This window comes from Macadamia integrifolia, unplaced genomic scaffold (assembly GCF_013358625.1).
Source record: "Macadamia integrifolia cultivar HAES 741 unplaced genomic scaffold, SCU_Mint_v3 scaffold823, whole genome shotgun sequence".
NCBI lineage: Eukaryota > Viridiplantae > Streptophyta > Magnoliopsida > Proteales > Proteaceae > Macadamia > Macadamia integrifolia.
This window is the reverse complement of record NW_024870550.1, coordinates 17,176-36,762: the sequence shown is the minus strand read 5'-3', so window position 1 is coordinate 36,762 and position 19,587 is coordinate 17,176. Positions and strand designations below refer to the sequence as shown.

General features: G+C 38.9%; 2 protein-coding genes across 2 annotated transcripts; both read right to left on the bottom strand.

The window, feature by feature from the left end:
• Positions 1–14,949: 14,949 nt before the first annotated feature.
• On the bottom strand, positions 14,950–16,872 carry LOC122070114 (UDP-glycosyltransferase 88F3-like). Its single transcript, XM_042634224.1, has one exon. The coding sequence runs from the start codon at positions 16,793–16,795 to the stop codon at positions 15,347–15,349; it is 1,449 nt and encodes a 482-aa protein (XP_042490158.1). The 5' UTR covers positions 16,796–16,872; the 3' UTR covers positions 14,950–15,346.
• An 18-nt stretch (positions 16,873–16,890) lies between these two features.
• On the bottom strand, positions 16,891–18,590 carry LOC122070115 (anthocyanidin 5,3-O-glucosyltransferase-like). The gene has a single exon (XM_042634226.1). The coding sequence runs from the start codon at positions 18,463–18,465 to the stop codon at positions 17,101–17,103; it is 1,365 nt and encodes a 454-aa protein (XP_042490160.1). The 5' UTR covers positions 18,466–18,590; the 3' UTR covers positions 16,891–17,100.
• Positions 18,591–19,587: the final 997 nt, after the last annotated feature.

Genomic DNA, 19,587 nt, shown 5'->3' with positions numbered 1-19,587 from the left:
CCCCCCCCCAAAAAAAAAAAAAACCAATATGATCAACTGAATCCTTGCCCTCTAGCCTATGGTTCTTGTGCATTTCTTATACAATCATATATCATATATTATATTTCCATGACTTGATAAACGTTCATCCTGCGTCTTTAGTGTGTCGTTATTGAAACTTCCATGTCTATGGTTGGAAGATTACAAAGTGGCACGACTAAAGGTTGAGGTAGGGAAGAGTTCGAAGTGTTGTTAATGGATTGTTCATGTTCATGTGGCTTTAATGGACTAATAAAGTTCTGTTCCCTGGGAAACTATTTTAAAGAATTTAAGTAGGACTATGTGTCTCTGATGAGAAGGCCAACTGATTTCTTGAAAGCAAAATGAAGTAGACAGTGATCGAAATGATGATCAAAATAAGGGTATTGTTGAGCAAATGCTGGTTGTGGTGGGTCCTTTTGTAAAGTAGGATATCCTCAGCCATATGTGTACCTAATATTATTGTGTTAGTTGAGTTGTTTTATTGAGAATGAATTTGAATTATTTTTCTTTTCATTAGATTAAAATTTTGAGATGGTTGTGATGGGAGCTGAGACACCTCGTTTCTGCTAGGATACCTACAGTGTGATTAGGAGTTAAGACACGCAATGGTTGAGTTGTTTTATTGAGAGTTTGAGACTGGTTAGATGAAACAGCTTTCGAGGTGATATAGATTGAAGAAGTAATGTTTGTTGGAAATTGGAATCTAAGTGGAGAAATTTCAATTTATATCATTACTGATAAAGAAATTATAAATTTTTTTTTATTTAGGTTAGTAGTTGAAGAATTTAATTATCACATTAAAAGCTTCATTCAATTTGTCCAGTTTTTTAACTCAAGAAGATGAAGAAGCAGAAACAGAAGTAGGAAGTGTGACTGAAGGTCTGAGTAGTGAACGGATCAGGTTCACGTACAAGAATGTTCTCGTATACTCCTGATCCGTGGATATAGAATCTATTAAATGAAGAGAGAGAAAATTGATTCTATATCTATGGACCAGAACTGTTCTCATACAATCTCGTACGTGAACTTAATCCGCTCTCGTCTGAGTATCTGTAGCCGTGATTCATTTTTGTTTCCAAAACCCATATTTTAATGCTTTGAGACTTCCTCTCCCTCATCTCCAAATGTTTTGAAATTGCTGCCATATGTCCCTTTCTCAGCTCTATAGTTCGACCCAATCCCTCATGGAATAGAAGAAAAGAGCCCAATAGATTTTTTTTTTTTTTTTTTTGGCTCTTTCACTTGCCAACTTCAATTGAGCTAATTGAGCTTAAACCTAAGATGTGAGTAGAGAAAACTCTATAACCTATAAATACCTTCAAATAGGCACGTCCATAAAACATGCTCCCATTAGTCCCTTATACCAAAGTAAATAAGTAATTAAATAAAACATGCTTCTAGAATCAAAAGAAAAAAAAAACACTATATCCTAATAATGAAAAAAAAAAATGGTATATTGCAAAAGGTGTGATATTTTAACTAATGAAGTAACAAGTTTAACTTTTAACTGAATTTTTGTGATAAAATAAATGGAAAGTTTTTCTCACTCGCACTTAAGGTTCATCACACTACCTTAGGGTCACAGTATAGGGTTTAAGTATATTAACAAAATACTCTCCTAATTCCCTCATTCTCGCATTTGAAGTCCCAAGGTTAAGGGATTCCCCTTCATCGTGGCTTAAGGAAAACTCGATCTAAATAAATTTTATTAAAAACAAGTACCGTTCTAGAAGGAAAATTTCTGGATTTTTTTTTTGGTGGGGGGGGGGGGTGTGGGTAACCAGACTTTTGGTTCATTAATTCATAGAAATGGAACCCGATGATTTCTCACTCTCCACCTTGGTGATTCTGATCCTCTCCAAGATCAGAGATAGCATAACCATATTCAGGAATATCCTGAACACCTGGACATGAACCCTAAGAGACTCATAGCCACTAGATGTACGCTGCGCTCTCTCCAACACTGAATATCTAAATCCCAGCCTTAGAGGCCAGTTGTTGTGAAAACATCTCCATCTCTACATCTTTACATCTTTTACATCTTTTATAAGAAAAACAGAAAAGTATTAATGACTATCTAAAAGTAGAAAATCTCTACATCTTTTCTATATTTTATAAGGTAAAACAAAGTGATGATGACCATCTAAAGTTTCCATATCAAACCGCACAGAAAAAAGTTCCCATGGTCGGTGATGCTATTCTTATTAGGTAATCAATTGACCATCTCTTGGGAGTAGTCAAGAGCTTTATGGTGCATGCTTCCATTTCTTGCTTGATCCCTCTGTCATGGATCTAAGAATTAGTACTGGGTCAGATATGTTGGGGTAAGATGTCTTGTATTCTGTCTCAGATTAATCCGAGGAGTAATGGTGTAGGTCTCCTAAAGAATAGCGGTTCAACTTGCTGGTAAATGGACCATGGGAGTTGTAAGGGGCAGGAGACTCCCCTGCATAGGGGGGGTGTAGGGGGACTAGCTCGAATTTTTTATTTGGGACTTGTTTATTTAAGGGTAATTTTGCATTTTCTAGTATTAGGGTTTTTTTATAATATATTTGTAGCTAGATTCTCTTTCTCTATAAGAAATCTGAGAGAGGTGTGAGGACGAGCGTTATAACCCTATTTTCTGCTGACAGTGAAGCAAGGATCTCATCTCACCGAGGACGTGGGCAATCTTGTCGAACCTCATAAATCTGTGTGCATTGTTTGTTCTTGTTTCTTTTTTTTTTTTTTTCTATTTTGTTGTTTGGTTGTGTTTCTCCATCCTATATTTTTGTGCTATCGACCTTATATGATCGCTTGATTACTTAAAAAAAAAAAAAAAAAGGTAATGAAATCTTGGGGGCAAAGTCATTTGTATAGGACCCGAAATCAAGCTCCTCCATTGCATAGCAACGATGAGAACCGAGAAAACTGACACAACTGAAACATTGCCATCAGACCAAAGTTTTACACACAAAGGATACCAGCACCAATTCCCTGAACTAAATCCTTGCCCTCTAGCCTATGGTTCTAATGCACTTGATATAAAACTATATATCATAAGTATTAATAATACTTCCATGACTTGATAGACCTTCATCTTGCATCTTTAATGTCCTTATTGAAACTTCCATATGGGAGTATGATTGGAACTTGGAAGATTACAAAGTGGGTAAGACTAAAGGTTGAGGTAGGGAAGAGTTTGAAGCGTTCGTAATGGATTGTTCGTGTGGCTTTAATGGGCTCATAAGGTCCTGTTCCCTGGGGAAATAGTTATAAGAATTTAAGTAGGACTAGGTGTCTCTGATGAGAAGGCCAACTGATTTGATGAAAGCAAAATGAAGTAGATGGTGACTGAAATGATGATCAAAATAAGGGTAATGTTGAGCCAATGCTGGTTGTGGTGGGTCCCTTGTAAAGTAGGATGTCCTCAGCCATATGTACATAATATTATTGTGTTAGTTGAGTTGCTTCATTGAGAATTTGAGTTATTTTTCTTTCCATTAAAGTGAGAATTTGAGAATTTGAGATTGCTGAGATAGGAATAGTAGCTGAATTGCTTTATTGAGAGTTCAAGACTGATTAATTTTTTTTTTTTTGGTAGAAGTGATGTTAGTTAGAATCCAAGTGGGAAAATTCAATTTGTATCATTAATGATAAGAAAAAGTTCTAAATTTTGATTTTTAGTTAGTAGTTGAAGATGATTTAATTATTAATTAAAAGCTTCATTGAATTTGGCCAATTTTTTTTAGCAAGCTTAGTCCTCCCAATGAATGTATGTAATAAAAATTTCTATTTTCTGATACATAGAAATTCATTCAGATAAAATGCATCAGATACAGAAGGTTTGGATACGAAGTAATCAAAATCAATGAGCAAAATATGACCATGCTATTTTACATGCCATTGGCAAGGTTTTCCTGGCTAAGATGTAGGCAAAACCAATAAATTCCTTAAAGATGAAGCTGTAAACACAGTTTACAAAATAAAAGATATGCCAAGGCCATGATCTTTGGATTGATTGTGGAATTAGCTGAAGTAAATCACGAGAAGAGAACCAAACTTTATGATATTCCATCTCTTGATAGATGCGAATCTTAGACCTTCAAGAATTCTGAATGCTTCTGCCTCCACTTGCTTCTTTGTGGGTTCAATTCCAAAATTTTGATTACTTGAAAACAACTATAGAGAAGCCAAAAGCCCATCCTGACTTTGTTTACAATTGGCTAATAACACCAGTACAAACCAAAATGGGATATATAGTAAAATAGTAATATACACACACACACACACTCTCTCTCTCTCTCTCTATATATATATATGAAATAACCTAGAGGGGGGTGAATAGGTTATACTAGTAGAAATTTTAACTATTTTCGATGTATAGGTCCCAAGTGTGATTACAAATTAAAAAATATACGAAATAAGTAAAATAGGCACAATCACACAACACAAGATTTATAGTGGTTCGACTCAATCTAAGTCTAGTCCACTCCCTACAAGAATCCTCTTGTAAGGTATTCTACTAGATCTCCCTTTCAGTACGGTAGGTAGGGAAGAAAAATCTTTACAATATTTTTTACGGATAAGAATATCCTTACAAATTCCCTTTATAAGCAAAAAGGCACCCTTACAATCTCTTTTGGAGGTAGAGAGACACCTTCTTCTTTTTAGGATAAGAGAATCCTTACAATCCTAAGTACAGTCTAGAATTGTAACAACAGAAATAATATGGAGTAGTGGAATAAGAGGAATACCTCAAGTGTGGTGCAAATGATGAGAATGATAGATGAATGATGCACCTTTTGTAAAGTCATCTCTTATGGCTTTGACTTGCACAGGAGAGAGTGAAGGACTTGATTGAGACTTGAGTATTTTTTTGGGATTAGAGTAATCGAACAACTCAAGTAGGGTAGAATAATCTTAATAACTCTTGAATGCTTACAATGATGCTCTTAATGCTCTTTCCTAATTTATATTTAACTAAGAGCAGCTAAGGTATTTATAGGTGAGCTTAGTGAAGCATTTTAAGCAGGAAATCAGGCTTTAATGGTCGTATTCTGGTACCACCAGTCGACCGCCATTGGTATCCGATCGATCGAAAAGAGCCATTGAAGTAAAAAAATAGCCGTTGAAGCTTTTCCAGGGAGGCACCGGTCAATCAGGACTTTCTATCGGTCGACCAGCTATGGTCTCAGACAGTTTCGATCGACTGGTACTTCTATCCGGTCAACTGTTGGCTTGACAGATTCTGTTATGTCAGAATTGTCACACTGACCTGTCGACGATGTTTTGACCATAACTTTTTGGTCCGACCTCAGATTAATCCGAAACTAGTGTTGGAATTGTGACTCGATTTTCTATAGCATTTACATAAGGTTCATTTCCTGATATTAACTCTAACGTTACCCAAAATGCCCTTGAGTCAGGTCAATCTGTTTCACAGAGATTTGCTAGAGTACTCTACCACCTAAGGTCATTCTAGTATGATGCATGAGGTGTGTGCATATGCAATGTGTGTACAGATTACAAAATATATTCTCTATCCTATGGTATTCATCTTGGGTCTTGATGTCTTCATCATCTCGAGTCTTGATGTCTTCATCTTGGGTCTTGAATGTCTTTATCATCTTGGATCTTGAATGTCTTTAAGCTTTAAGGCCATGTCTATATGAATTCAAACCTTGATGTCTTGATTCGACCTTTCTAAGTGTTTCTTCAAACTAATTGCTTTTTCATCAAGTTAATCACATTTTATCAAACCTAGTTAAAGACGTATGTTTGTTTGTTACACAAAAATATAGTAAGGAGTGTGGACATGTTTCCCAACAATCTCCCCATTTTTGGTGATGACAAACAAACATGGGCAATATAACCAAATATAAGAAATGACAGTAACACAGTGTAAAGTTCAATAGGATATTTTAATTCAGTGCCAGAAAAAAAATAAAGATAGATACTTGTCATTTCTAGAATAAACAAAGACAGATACTATAAAGATAGATGTTTCTCCCCCTTGTGTCAACAACAAAAAGGGAATCAAGGTTGTACAAGATATTAAAGTGCTCCCCCTGAGCATGTGCAAAAGGAAAAAAATAAAAAATTAAACATTGTATCTTAGAGTATTTCAAAAAGTAATAGGAAAGAGTAAGTTCTACAAGATAAAACAGAATAAGAGTTTAACGATAAAGTAACAGTAAGGACTCCTCATCCTCTACATCCTCATCTTCTGCATCCTCCTCTTCTTCTTCTTCTTCTCCATCATCTTCATCTTCCTCGTCTTCGCATAGAAGCCTGAGAATCTCATTCTGCTTTCTTTCCATCTTTACCAATTGGACAAGGATGATGTTCCCAACCTTCTGAAGATCAGCAACGGTCGCACAGGCTGACGTATCAACACTTCCTTCTTGTTGTGGTTGGCTGGGTCCAGCATCAGTCTTTTTGGAGCCAGTGGTTGTCTTGGGAAGGAGGTGAATCTTGTGAATAGTGGAAAGATTAATCTCTTGAGGAAAAGGTTTAAATGATTCACCAGAAAAATCCATATGAAAGTGGTCCAGGATTTGACAAATCATTCTCCCATAGGGAAGAATTCCCTTTTGAAGTATGTCACCATGGATAATCATGGTTTTGAGCATAATGTAGGGAAGATTGATGCTCATAGTCTTGCAAACACAGTAGGTGAGATAAGCATGAAATGGGGAGACTTCATTTCTATGACCACTCTTTGGTAGGATGTTGTAGGAGATGATGAGATTTACAATCCTCCCTATATCGGTGAGTTCCTTAACCTTAAACTTGTGAGTATTAGCATATTCCTTCATGATGCTAGAGTACACACAGTCAACATCCATGAATTGTTCTATATAGGTCTTGGGTTGGTAGTATTTGAGTTTCCCTGCCACAGAGATGTCTAGGATTTCTCCAAATATCAGAATGTCTATATCTATAGGAACTCGCTTAACATAGGAATGGATTAGAAGGTTGTCACCTTCACCAGAGAAAGTAAGGTTGCAAAAGAACATTTTGATTAGGTGGGGATAACAGTTGAACCCTAGTTTGAGAATGTTGCCCCATCCCAGAGCATCAAATAGGTCTTTGATGTCATACCTGGACAAAGAGTCGAAATTGATGGTTCTACCTTGCTCTGTGTCGAGAGATGTAGAGATCCCATGATTCTTGAGCAATGGAGGAGGAGAACCAAATATATTTGTCAGAGGCCTTCCGTTTTCCCTTGTGAGCAACCGTCTTCTTGGCTCTGTGTGGGTGGTTAGAGTCCATGATGATGAAGGGCGTAACAGAGAAAAGATGCAAGGGTTTTTGAGAGGGAAGGGAAAAGATCTTGAGAGATCTAGGTTAGAAATGGGTTCTAAGCTAGGGTTTTGGGAGAGGAATGGTCGAAATAAGGTTTCTGGCTAACAGAGGTTTATAAAATGAGACAAAATGGGTAAAAAAAATTGATTTTAAAAGAGTGCGGAATCGAGTTTTCGACAGCGCTGATCGACCTGTAGATTGTGGCGGTCAACCAATAATCCTTTCGGTTAGAGGCGGTCGACAGGAAGATTTTAGGTGGTTGACCGAAAAATTCCAAAAATGCCTAAAAAACTAGAAAATTATGAATTTTGAAGGGGTTTTTCAAGTCCGAGCTTTTGGAATACATATTAATGAAGGAATGTTTAATTATTCAACCAAACGGGTTGCAAATTCCAAGCTCCTTCCTTAAGAAGCTAAAACGCTCTTCACCTAGTGCTTTAGTGAATATATCTGCGAGTTGTTTCTCGGTTTCAATGTATTATAGAGAAACATCGCCATTTTAACTGGTGTCTCACAAAAAGTGGTGTCGAATATCAATGTGCTTTGCCCTTGAGTGTAAAATGGGATTTTTACTCAAGTTTATGGCACTGGTATTATCGCACATGATTGGGCAGGATTCGAAACTCACTCCAAGATCTTGGAGAGTTTGCTTCATCCAAAGGATTTGGGAACAACATCTACCAGCTGCAACATATTTAGCTTCGGTGGTAGATAGAGCAACGGAGTTTCGTTTCTTGCTAAACCAAGAGACAAGGCAAGAGCCGAGAAAGTGACAAGTACCATTGGTACTTTTTTCTGTCGATATGGCAGCCCACGAAGTCAGCATCTGAAAAGCTTACCAAGTCAAGGGGTTGATTTTTGCGGTACCATAACCCAACATGACAAATGCTTTTCAAATATTTAAAAATTCTTTTTTATAGCGGTGAGGTGAGATTTCTTAGGATCAGCTTGAAACCGAGCACATGCACATACACTGTACATGATGTCAGGTCTACTTGCCGTTAGATATAGAAGGCTCCCAATCATGCCTCTATATCTAGTTACATCCTCAGAAATGCCATCTTCATCCTTGGTTAGTTTCAAAGATGAGCTCATCGGAGTATCTGAAGATTTTTTACTGTTAATATCAAATTTCTTTAGCAGTTCCTTGGTGTACTTGCTTTGGTTTATGAAAATTTCATTATCAGTTTGTTTTATTTGAAGTCCAAAGAAGAAATTTAACTCTCCCACCATACTCATTTCAAATTTATTGCTCATCTTGCTACTGAAATCATTACACATTCTCTTGTTGGTTGTGCCAAATATGATATCATCTACATAGATTTGAACAATAAGTATGTCATTTTTCAAGTTCTTTACGAACAGGGTTGTGTCAATCCTCCCCCTTGAAAAGCCACTTTCTATCAAGAAGGTACTTAATCTCTTATACCAAGCTCTAGGAGCTTGTTTGAGGCCATACAAGGCTTTCTCAAATTTATAGACATAGTTTGGAAACTTAGGATCTTCAAACCCCGGGGGTTGAGCTACATATACCTCTTCTTAAATATATCCATTCAAGAAGGCACTTTTGACATCCATTTGATATAGTTTAAAGTTCTTATGGCATGCAAAAGCTAGTAGCATTCTAATGGACTCTAACCTTGCTACTGGTGCATAGGTTTCATCATAGTCTATTCCCTCTTGTTGATTATACCCTTTGGCAACTAGTCTCGCTTTGTTTCTCACTATGTTCCCATCTTCATCCAGTTTATTGTGAAAGACCCACTTAGCACCAATGATGGTGTGGTGGTCAGGTCTTGGGACAAGTTCTCATATCTTGCTTCTTTCAAACTGGTGAAGCTCCTCTTGCATAGCGATAATCTAATAAATCTATTTTAGTGCTTCTTCTATGTTTTTGGGTTCGATCCTTGAGATAAATGCAGTGTGATTGCATGCCTCTCAGGTTTTAGATCTAGTTTGGACTTCTCCATCTAAATCCCCTATGATGTTTTCTAAAGGATGATTCCTATGGGGGATGACTTCCCTAGGAAGTGTATCTATTTTTTCAATGGTAAAATCATTTGAATCATCAAGAGAAATATCATTAACTTTGTTCTTAAGCTCATCAAACATGGTATCATCATCATCAATAGGAGATTTGTTTAAGTCATTAGGAAAAGATTCATCAAATCGTACATTCATACATTCTTCAACCATTAATGACTTTTTATTAAAAACTCTATATGCCCTACTGTTGAGTGAATATCCTAAGAATATTCCTTCATCAGATTTCGCATCAAATTTTTCAAGATAGTTTTTTGTGTTTAAGATGAAACATTTACACCAAAAAACTATAAAGTAGTCTACTTTTGGCATTTTACCAAAGTACAGTTCATAAGGGGACTTAGAAAGTAAAGGTCTGAGAATTATCCTATTTAATACATAACAAGCTGTATTTACAGCTTCAGCCCAAAAGTACTGAGGCAATGAATACTCATTGAGCATAGTCCGAGCCGTCTCTTGTAATGACCTATTTTTCCTTTCAATCACCCCATTAGATTGAGGCATTCTAGGAGCAGAGAAGTTATGGTCAATACCATGCTTGTTGCAATATAATTCAAATTGACTTATATTGTCAAATTCTCCTCTATGGTCACTCCTCATAGAGGTTACAGTATACCCTTTCTGATTTTGCAGTCTATTACATAGAATTGTAAATTCATCGAAGGCATCATTTTTGTTTTTCAAAAAAACAGTCCAAGTGTATCTAGAGTAGTCATCAACGATTACAAAGGCATAATTTTTACCACTCATACTAGATATATTGATAGGTCCAAATAAATCTAAATGAAGTAGTTCCAATGGTCTAGAGGAAGAGACAATATTCTTCGACTTGTGGGAGACCTTGGTTTGTTTGCCTTTTTGACAAGCATCACAAAAATTGTCTATTTCAAACTTGATTTTAGGGAGGTTCCTCACAAGATCCTTGGATGCAATGGTTTGGATTAACCTGAAAGTTACATGTCCAAGTCTTCTATGCCATAATGATGACTCACTATGATTAGAAACCAAGCATGCATTCAAGGAACTTGATTCGTCAAGCATACAAACATAAATATTGTTTTTCCTAGACCCTTTTAGTATTGGATTATCATTTGCATCTTTAATGTAACAATGGGAGACATTATATTCTACTTTGTATCCAATGCTACATAACTGACTCACACTTACGAGATTATAATTCAGATTTTTCACAACATTTGAAATTGAAATACCTCCAAGTTTTATTTTTCTAATATCAGTAATTTTTCATTTGCTATCATCTCCAAAGGAGACCCATCCTCCATCGTAGTCCCGTAAGCTTGAGAATAGGTTTTTGTTGGATGTCATGTGTTTGGAGCATCCACTATCGATGACCCATTCAGCTTCCACCTTATTCTTCAAGCAAACCTAGAACAAAAATTTAATCGTACATTGATCCCCATAATCTCATGGGTCCATTATTGTTAGTGTCAAACTTTTCTACTGGAACCCAAATGGTTTTGTACTTTTTAGGTCTTTAGTTTTATCTTTGGGATGACTTTGGGTTTCTTTTGAGTCTTCTGATGTTTAAGATCCATTTGATCTTTGAGGAGTATAGTATCTTTGAAATCTATAGGATCCTTGGTCTTGGTATTTCCCTTGTGGTCTATAAGTCTCCCGAGGGTAGTTCTCATACCCTTGGTATTGTCTTTGGGGCCTCGCAATAGAGTATTCTATTTGAGGTTGGGATTTTCTATACCTAGGAATAGGCCTAGAGTCTTCTTGAGACCTATATTGCCTTCTTAGGGTAATAGTAGGCATGACTAACTCTTGGTATCTCAGTTTGAGAATTGGGTTTCTTCCTTTTATTAGAGTGACACTAGTTTATGGAATGTCCTGTCTTTTTGTAAAAACTACATTTAATGTAAGAGGTGGATGGTTGGCTTCTTTGGTCAACCCTCCTTGGATTCTCACTTCTAGATAAATTTTGTCCATTGTAACCCAGTCCTTCTCTTTTATTTGGACCTTTTCTTTAAGATCCAAGAAGATTGTCAAGGTTCCTTTGTCCTTGGGTGAAGGTGCAAAGGGTGGAGTTCAACTTGAAGTTTTCTTCCTCCAGTTCACTCACCTTTGAGGTTAGTGCATCCACTCTCTTATTTAGTGCGTCAACCTCCTTTTCAAGTTCATTCTTATCAGATTTTAATTTGATACTTTCTTTATACAAGGCCTCGAATGCTTCTTGAAGCTCCTCATTAGAATCTTATTAAGTATTCAGGTTGAGTTTGACATACCTCTTATTCTTTATCTCCGATAGCTATCAAGGCGAGGTTGGTGACTTCTTCTCCAAATTCACTTTTCTCCTCTTCATCACTTGAGTCCCATGTAGCTGCATAAGCCTTCTTCTTTGGTTTATGTGGGCATTCGGTTCTGAAGTGTCCTGGCTTTCTGCACTCAAAATAGAATATATCTTTAGAAGAGATTTCCTTGGGTTTAATTTTAGATTTACCTTTTCCCCCATAGGATTTGTCTCCGTAGGATTTGTTCTTGTGTTGAAATCTTCCTTTCTTTTTGAGGAACTTGTTAAACTTCCTCGTGATGAGTAAAATTTCTTTTTCCATATCAAATTCTTCATCTTCTTCATCATCGCTTACTTCTTCGATAGTTTGAGTTGATTTTAGAGCTATGGTTCTCTTTTTGTTCTTAGGATTTGGTTTGTCGGTGTTCAACTCTACTTCATGAGTTTGTAGGGATCCAAGCAAGTAGTCCAAAGAGATTTTCGTCAAGTCTTTGGCTTCTTCTATTGCTGTTTTTTTGGGTCTCCAAGCTGCTGGCAAGGCTCTTAAGATTTTTCTGACTTTTTCAGCGTTAGTATAAGTTTTGCCTAAACTTTTGAGACTGTTCACAATGTCAGTAAATCTTATAAACATAGAAGTTATTAATTCATTCTCTTTCATAAAGAATGATTCGTAATCAGAAACAAGTTGATCTACCTTTCTTTCTTTAACCTCTGCTGTACCTTCATATGTGACAAGAAGCATATCCCAAATCTCTTTAGCTGTGTCACATGCTATGACTCAGTTGAACTCTTGTTCGTTGAGGACACATTGAATGAACATGATTGCACGAAAATTGTACCGGTGAGAGTGATGTCTTCAGCTGTTCATTCCCTTTCATATTTTGGTATTGTCTTTCCATCAACTATTTTGGTGATGGTGTATGGTCCATTCTCTATGGCTCTCCATATAAGAATGTTGTGACCACACACAAAGTTTTTGAATCTGCACTTCCAGAAAGAAAAGTTCTCTCCATTAAAGTAAGGGGGTCTCGAGGTGTTCATGCCTTCTGGTGGTCCTTGGAATGTGACCATGGTCTTTACTCACTTTTAAGACAATATAGTCTTAAATAAATTGAGCTCCCGCTCTGATTCCAATTGAAATAATCTAGAGGGGGATGTATAGGTTATACTAGTGAAAATTTGATGTATAGGTCCCAAATGTGATTGCAAAGTAAAAACGATGTGGAATAAGAAAAGTAGGACAATCACACAACACAAGATTTATAATGGTTCGACTCAATCTGAGTCTAGTCCACTCCCTACAAGAATCCACTTGTAAGGTATTCCACTAGATCTCCCTTTCAGTATGGTAAGTAGGGAAGAAAAACCTTTATAATTTTTTTCACGGATAAAAGTATCCTTACAAATCCCCTTTATAGGCAGAGAGACACCCTTACAATCTCTTTTGGAGGTAGAGAGACACCTTCCTCTTTTCAGGATAAGAGAATCCTTACAATCCTAAGTACAATCTAAAATTGTAACAACAGAAATAACTATGGAGTAGTGGAATAAGAGGAATACCTCAAGTGTGGCGCAAATGATGAGAATGATAGATGAATGATGCACCTTTTGTAAAGTCCTCTTTTACGGCTTTGACTTACACAGGAGAGAGTAGAGGACTTGATTGAGACTTGAGTCTTTTGTTGGGATTGGAGTAATCGAACAACTCAAGTAGGATAGAATAATCTTAATGACTCTTGAATGCTTACAATGATACTCTTAATCCTCTTTCTTAATTCATATTTAATTAAGAGCGGCTTGGGTATTTATAGGTGAGCTCAGTGAAGCATTTTAGGCAGAAAATCAGGCTCCAACGATCGTATTCTGAGACCACCGATCGACCTCCATTGGTATCCAGTCGATCGAAAAGAGTCATTGAGGTAAAAAAATAACCATTGGAGCTTTTCCAAGGAGGCACCGGTCGATCGAGACTTTCTACCGGTCGATCAGCTATGGTTTCGGATAGTTCTGATCGATCGGTACTTCTATCCGATCGATCGCCAGCTTGACAGATTCTGTTATGTTAGAATTTTATCACACTGACATGTTGACAATGTTTTGACCATAACTTTTTTGTCTGACCTCAGATTAATCCGAAACTAGTTGTGTTGAAATTGTGACTCGATTTCCTACAACATTTATAGAAGGTTCATTTCTTGATATTAACTTTAAGGTTACCCAAAATGCCCTTAAGTCAGGTAAATCTGTTTTCACAGAGATTTGCTAGAGTACTCTACCACCTAAGGTCATTCTAGTATGATGCATGAGGTGCGTGCATATGCAATGTGTGTACAGATTACAAAATATATTCTCCATCTTAAGGTTTTCATCTTGGGTCTTGATGTTTTCATCAACTTGAGTCTTGATATATCTTCATCTTGGGTCTTGAATGTCTTTATCATCTTGGATCTTGAATGTCTTTAAGCTTTAAGGCCATGTCTATATGAATTCAAACCTTGATGTCTTGATTCGACCCTTCTAAGTGTTTCTTTAAACTAATTACTCTTTCATCAAACTAATCACATTTTATCAAACCAAGTTAAAGACGTATTTTTGTTTGTTAACACCAAAATATAGTAAGGAGTGTGGACATGTTTCCTAACAATATATATATAACAAGCAACTCAACATTATCCCAATTAAATAGGGTTGGCTACATAGATCCAACTTAGGAAAAGAAAAAAAAAAAAAAAAGACTTTAGGCACATTTCATTTATGAACAATTGGCAACCCTGATCTTTGCCCTCCATGCATCTCTGTTAGATGCCATACTAGGGTGGAGACTTATCTTTTGCATTTCTTTCCTTACCAACTCATCAATGTTCATTTTTGGCTTACCCCTAGCCTTTTTAGCTCCATTCATCTCAATCTGATTAGTCCTCCGGACTGAAACATCTAAAGACCTTCTTTGGACATGCCTAAACCATCGTAATCGACATTATAATATAAAATCTAATACTAATATTAATGTAGTAATATTATAATATATATTACATTATAATAAGTAAGTTTGGTTGCGTTTTGAACTGTCAGTTCCTATGCTATAACTAGAACTGAATTTGATTGAATCGAATTTATTCAATTTGATTCGGCTTATTGAGTACAGTTTTGATTTTGGACTCAATTTCGCACTCCTAGTTTTTAGTCGGTTCTAATTGTTAAGCAATCTGGGGGAAATGTGTCTCGAAGTTTTTCTTGGTAAAGAGGAAATTTTGCGAGTAGAAATATGCGTATAACCATTGGCTTCAGACAAGCAAAGGTACTAAATCGATAAATAATTATCGATCAATTACTCAGACACATGATAGAAAAGACCTTCATAGCTAGGATTATAATACAATACATAGCCTGCAGAACAAAGTAAAATGAAATTGAAACAAAGGAAGCAGATAGGGATAAAACATCACCAATGGTCGTTGTGGTTGTATATAATGGATGATATCCTTGCCATCAAACTCAACGTGTGTGTGTGTGTGTGTGTGTGTGTGTGTGTGTGTGTGTGTGTGTGAGATAAAGTAAGCGTAGAAAACCTCTACTGGGAGGTAGTGAGCGGCGATGAGCATCCAACAATTGGGATGCATACCGAAGCTTTCACACCAATTGAATCCTCACTACCATTCATCGCTCTCCACTCACTTTTCACTGCTCACCGCTGATTAAGGAGTTAAAAACAAAAAGACATGGTTGGTACCCCGAGTTTTAGTTATGCCCGTTCCATGACTCGGTCAATTTTGTGAAGCCAACACGAGACGTCCCACCCACTTCCCACGCCGCTGCGGCTTCCTTTCTCATCTTTCCAATCTGTTCTCTAATTTCTCTCCCTTTTTCCGAGTCCATCAACGCTCTGACCCGTTTCTCTACCTCATCAGCACTCACAAACCCATCCTCCGCCTGCTCAATTGGCATCGCCACCTTCATATCCTCCACCAAAACCGCCCTATTCAGATGCTGCTCTGCATACAATGGCCACGCTACCATTGGCATTCCTGCATACACCGCTTCCAACACCGAGTTCCACCCGCAATGAGTCACAAACCCACCCACCGCTTCCCGACTCAGCACCTCAACTTGCGGCGCCCATGTCTTTACTACCAATCCTCTATCCTTCGTTCGACCCAAGAACCCTTCCGGCAACAGAGCACCCAAATCGGGTTCCCCATATCTACCAGAGCTCCTGGTTCTTACTTCTTCTTCCGTTAATGGCGGACTCCGAACCACCCACAAGAATCTCTTCCCGCTTCTCTCCAATCCAATCGCAATCTCCTTCAACTGCGCCGCAGAAAAAGTCCCTCGGCTGCCGAAGCACAAGTACACGACGCTTCGACTGGGTTGCGCGTCTAGCCATGACAAGCACTCGACTGTGCCGCCACCATCTCCACCCTCTGCCCGACCATGAGCGTCCGCGATCAATGGACCGATGTAGTAAACAGGGGGGATCGGAGCGTCAGGCACGCAAGCCCCTTCAGCTATCACTTTGATTGCTTTCGGCTCTAATGCCTCAAAGGTGTTTGTTAAAATTCCCTTGGACTTGGGTAGGTGAGAAGTGAAATATATGAAATCATGATAGGCCGGGTCGTCACGGTCGAGCATGGGTTCAGGCATGTGAGGTGCCCTTATAGGGGGCAAGCCTGGGAAATGGAAATAGGTGTCGGTGAGGTCCTTGTAGCTTTGGGTGTTCTGTTTGTGAAGGGTGGGCAGGTAAAGGAAGGCTACGAGAACGGCTGCACCTGAGGTGAAGAAGTAGTAAGTGGGGATGTTTAGATCAGAGGCGACGTGGAGGGACGAGGTGCAGAACAAGTCGATGACGAAGGCTTTGATGGTTGAGGTTGTGGAGATGGATTGGAGGGCGTTGAGGACGTTTGGGGTGTTGAGGCGAAGGAATTCGAAAGCAATAGCTGCACCGCTACGGGTGGGAGAAGTGTCTTGGGGAGTGGAAAGAGGGGGGAATCGGTGGAAAGTGAGAGAAGGGTTGGTTCTCGTGATGTGGTTGGTGTAAGAGGTGGTGGTCGAGGGTTCGTGAGGGCTGGTAGTGAGGAGGACTCTGACGGATAGGTGGTGGTTGTGGCGGAGGATTAGCTTGCCCAGCTCCACCATTGAGACTAAATGACCCATGCCAGTGGATGGGTAAAGCACTATGGTGTCTTGCATTTTGCTTCTGTCTTCTGGTTCACCGTTCACAGATTTGGTGGTGAGTCTTGCAACTGAAATCTTGTGAACTATTACCATATGAAAAATGAAAATTAATGATAATATGATAATGACTATTATTATTTCCTTAATTAAATTCAGATTTTTAAGAACATCAAGATAAGAAGTTTGTGGTTGTAATCATGTGGAAGGCTGGGTCACTTTGGGTTGGTGACTGATTTTGACACTGTAAGACTTTTCTACCCAAAACCACAATCACAATCTACTTTTGGGACAACAACATGAGCAATGTTCCGATTTGATCTTTATCCTCCCTTCCACAACTCGGCCAATTGGTTAAGAGCAACAACAGAAGAGCCCCCTTCAGCCCATGTAGCCAAGGCCGCCTCCCTTGTCTGCATACATCTTTCTCTGAGAATTGTGCCTTCTTCCAAGTCCATTAACGCTCTCAGCCGCTTCTCAATTTCTACAGCACTAACTAGCCCATCTTCACCTTCCTCCATGGCCATTGCCACCTTCATCTCTTCCACCAAAATAACCCTGTTTAGATGCTGCTCTGCATACAGAGGCCATGCCACCATAGGTACCCCAGCACACACCGCTTCTAATATTGAGTTCCACCCGCAGTGAGTTACAAACCCAGCCACAGATTCCCGACTTAACACCGCCGCTTGCGGTGCCCATGACTTCACCACCAGGCCTTTCTCTCTAGTCCGATCCAGAAATCCTTCCGGCAGCAACGAACCGAATTCAGAATCCTCCCCGCTGCGAACCACCCACAAGAACCTGTGACCGCTCCTCTCCAATCCTGTAGCAATCTCCTTCAGTTGAGGCGTCGAGAACTTGCCCTGACTTCCGAAACACAAGAACACAACGCTCTGTTTTGGCTGTGCGTCGAGCCATGACAAACACTCAGCGCCGTTTCCCAAATCATTCCCACTAGCATGAGTTCGATCCTGGGCATTGGCTGTCATCGGTCCAACACCGTAAACCGGCAACCTATCAGCAATAGCTTTGAGAGCTCTTGGCTCAAGGGATTCAAATGTGTTGACTATAATTCCCTGTGCTTTGGGGAGATGGGTTGCTAGTTGAAGGAATTCATTGTAAGCCGGGTTGGATCGGTCCAGTAGAGGTTGAGGCATGTGAGAGGCTAGAATCGGTGGCAACCCGGGAATGTGAAGGGGAGTAGCTGGGATGTCCTTGAAGCTTTTGGTGAATAGATCATGAGTGGTGGGCAAGTAGAGGATGGCGGCGAGTGCCGAAGCACCGGAAGAGAAGAAATAGTAAGTGGGGATTTTAAGGTCACTATAGTCACTGAAAGAGGTGGAGGTGATGAAAGCAGGGATGGTGGAGGAGGTGGAGATGGTTTGGAGGGCGTGGTGGACATTGGGGATGTTGCGGCGGATTGATTCAAAGGCGGCGGCGACTGGGTTGAGATTAGATTTGTGTGGAGGAAGGGAGGGGAGGTGGTGGAAGACGATGGATGGGTTGGTTTGGGAGATGCGGTGGATGTAGGAAGTGGTGGAAGGGTTGTGTAGAGGTGTGGTTGGGATGAGGACTGTGATGGAGAAGAGGTGGTGGTAGTGGTGGAGAATGAGCTTTCCCAACTCTACCATGGAGACAAGCTGACTCACGGACGGGGCTGGGTACAATACTATAGTGTATTTCATGCTTCTTCTTCTTCCAGAGAGAGAGAGAGAGAGAGAGATGACCGAAATGTGTGTTGCGACCTTTTCTAAGTTTTTTTGGGGCCGCCATTTTGGAATTTTGGAGAAAGCGAACAATGGACCTGAAAGACTGTTAATTGAATTTGAAACTCTGAACCGGAGTTTCCTGGTAAATCAATAAAAACAGAAGCCACAAGGAAGTTTCCAGGATTGACCGCGATCCGATGGATTAAGGCCAATGAGCTTGCAGGTGCATTCTGTTATTGATTTTATTAAATTCTTCTTTCAACAGGTTTGTTTACCATATACGGAACGTAGACGGTTTTTTAGTTTTGTCCTCATTGTGGTTTACGTTATCTGGGAGCATAAGAACACCGTTTTGACATAGCATATTACACCTAATCCCATGCTGCTCATTCAAAAGATTAATAGTTGGATTGTAGATTCTCATTTGTTTCAGGATACTGACTCTAATGCTGGTATTTCATCCATTACAGATCATCATGAGGTCCTCTTGAGAGTTTCAAGTTCATTTTCAGGTTCTAACAATGGCTACTGCTCTAGTCTCATCTTTGGTGGAGATTGAAGCATTAGGGATTTTGCATGGTTTGTGTTTGGCAACTTCTAAGGGTTGGACTATTACTGCAGTATGATTCTCTTCCAAGAGTTTACTTCAACTTATTCCGATGCTAATTGATAGTGGTTGGCCTCTATATAGTCTTGGAACATTTTGGGAGTTGCATGTTAAATATGGTCATATCAATTTACGGCTCGTACAAAGTTTGTTGTTCACCAACTACGCTACCCCCTTGGGTTATGTTAGTGGTTTAAACCTCAAAAGACCATATTACATTTTCATGGAAAACAATTTAATCTTGAAGGACCATTATACCCTTTTGTTCCTCTTATACCCAAACACCCAAATCCCTTTGTTGAAATCCTAAACCAAGAAGGGAGAAGACTTACTATCTTGATTTGATACAAAAACGATAGAAACCCAGGAAACCCTAAAAAGTGAATCACAAGATGGGTTGGGGAAACCAAAGTTTAGTGGAGGTAATAGCTCTCTGAGGGGGTGTATTAAATCCCTATTTTGGGTGCCGATTTGGATAATAATAGCAACAG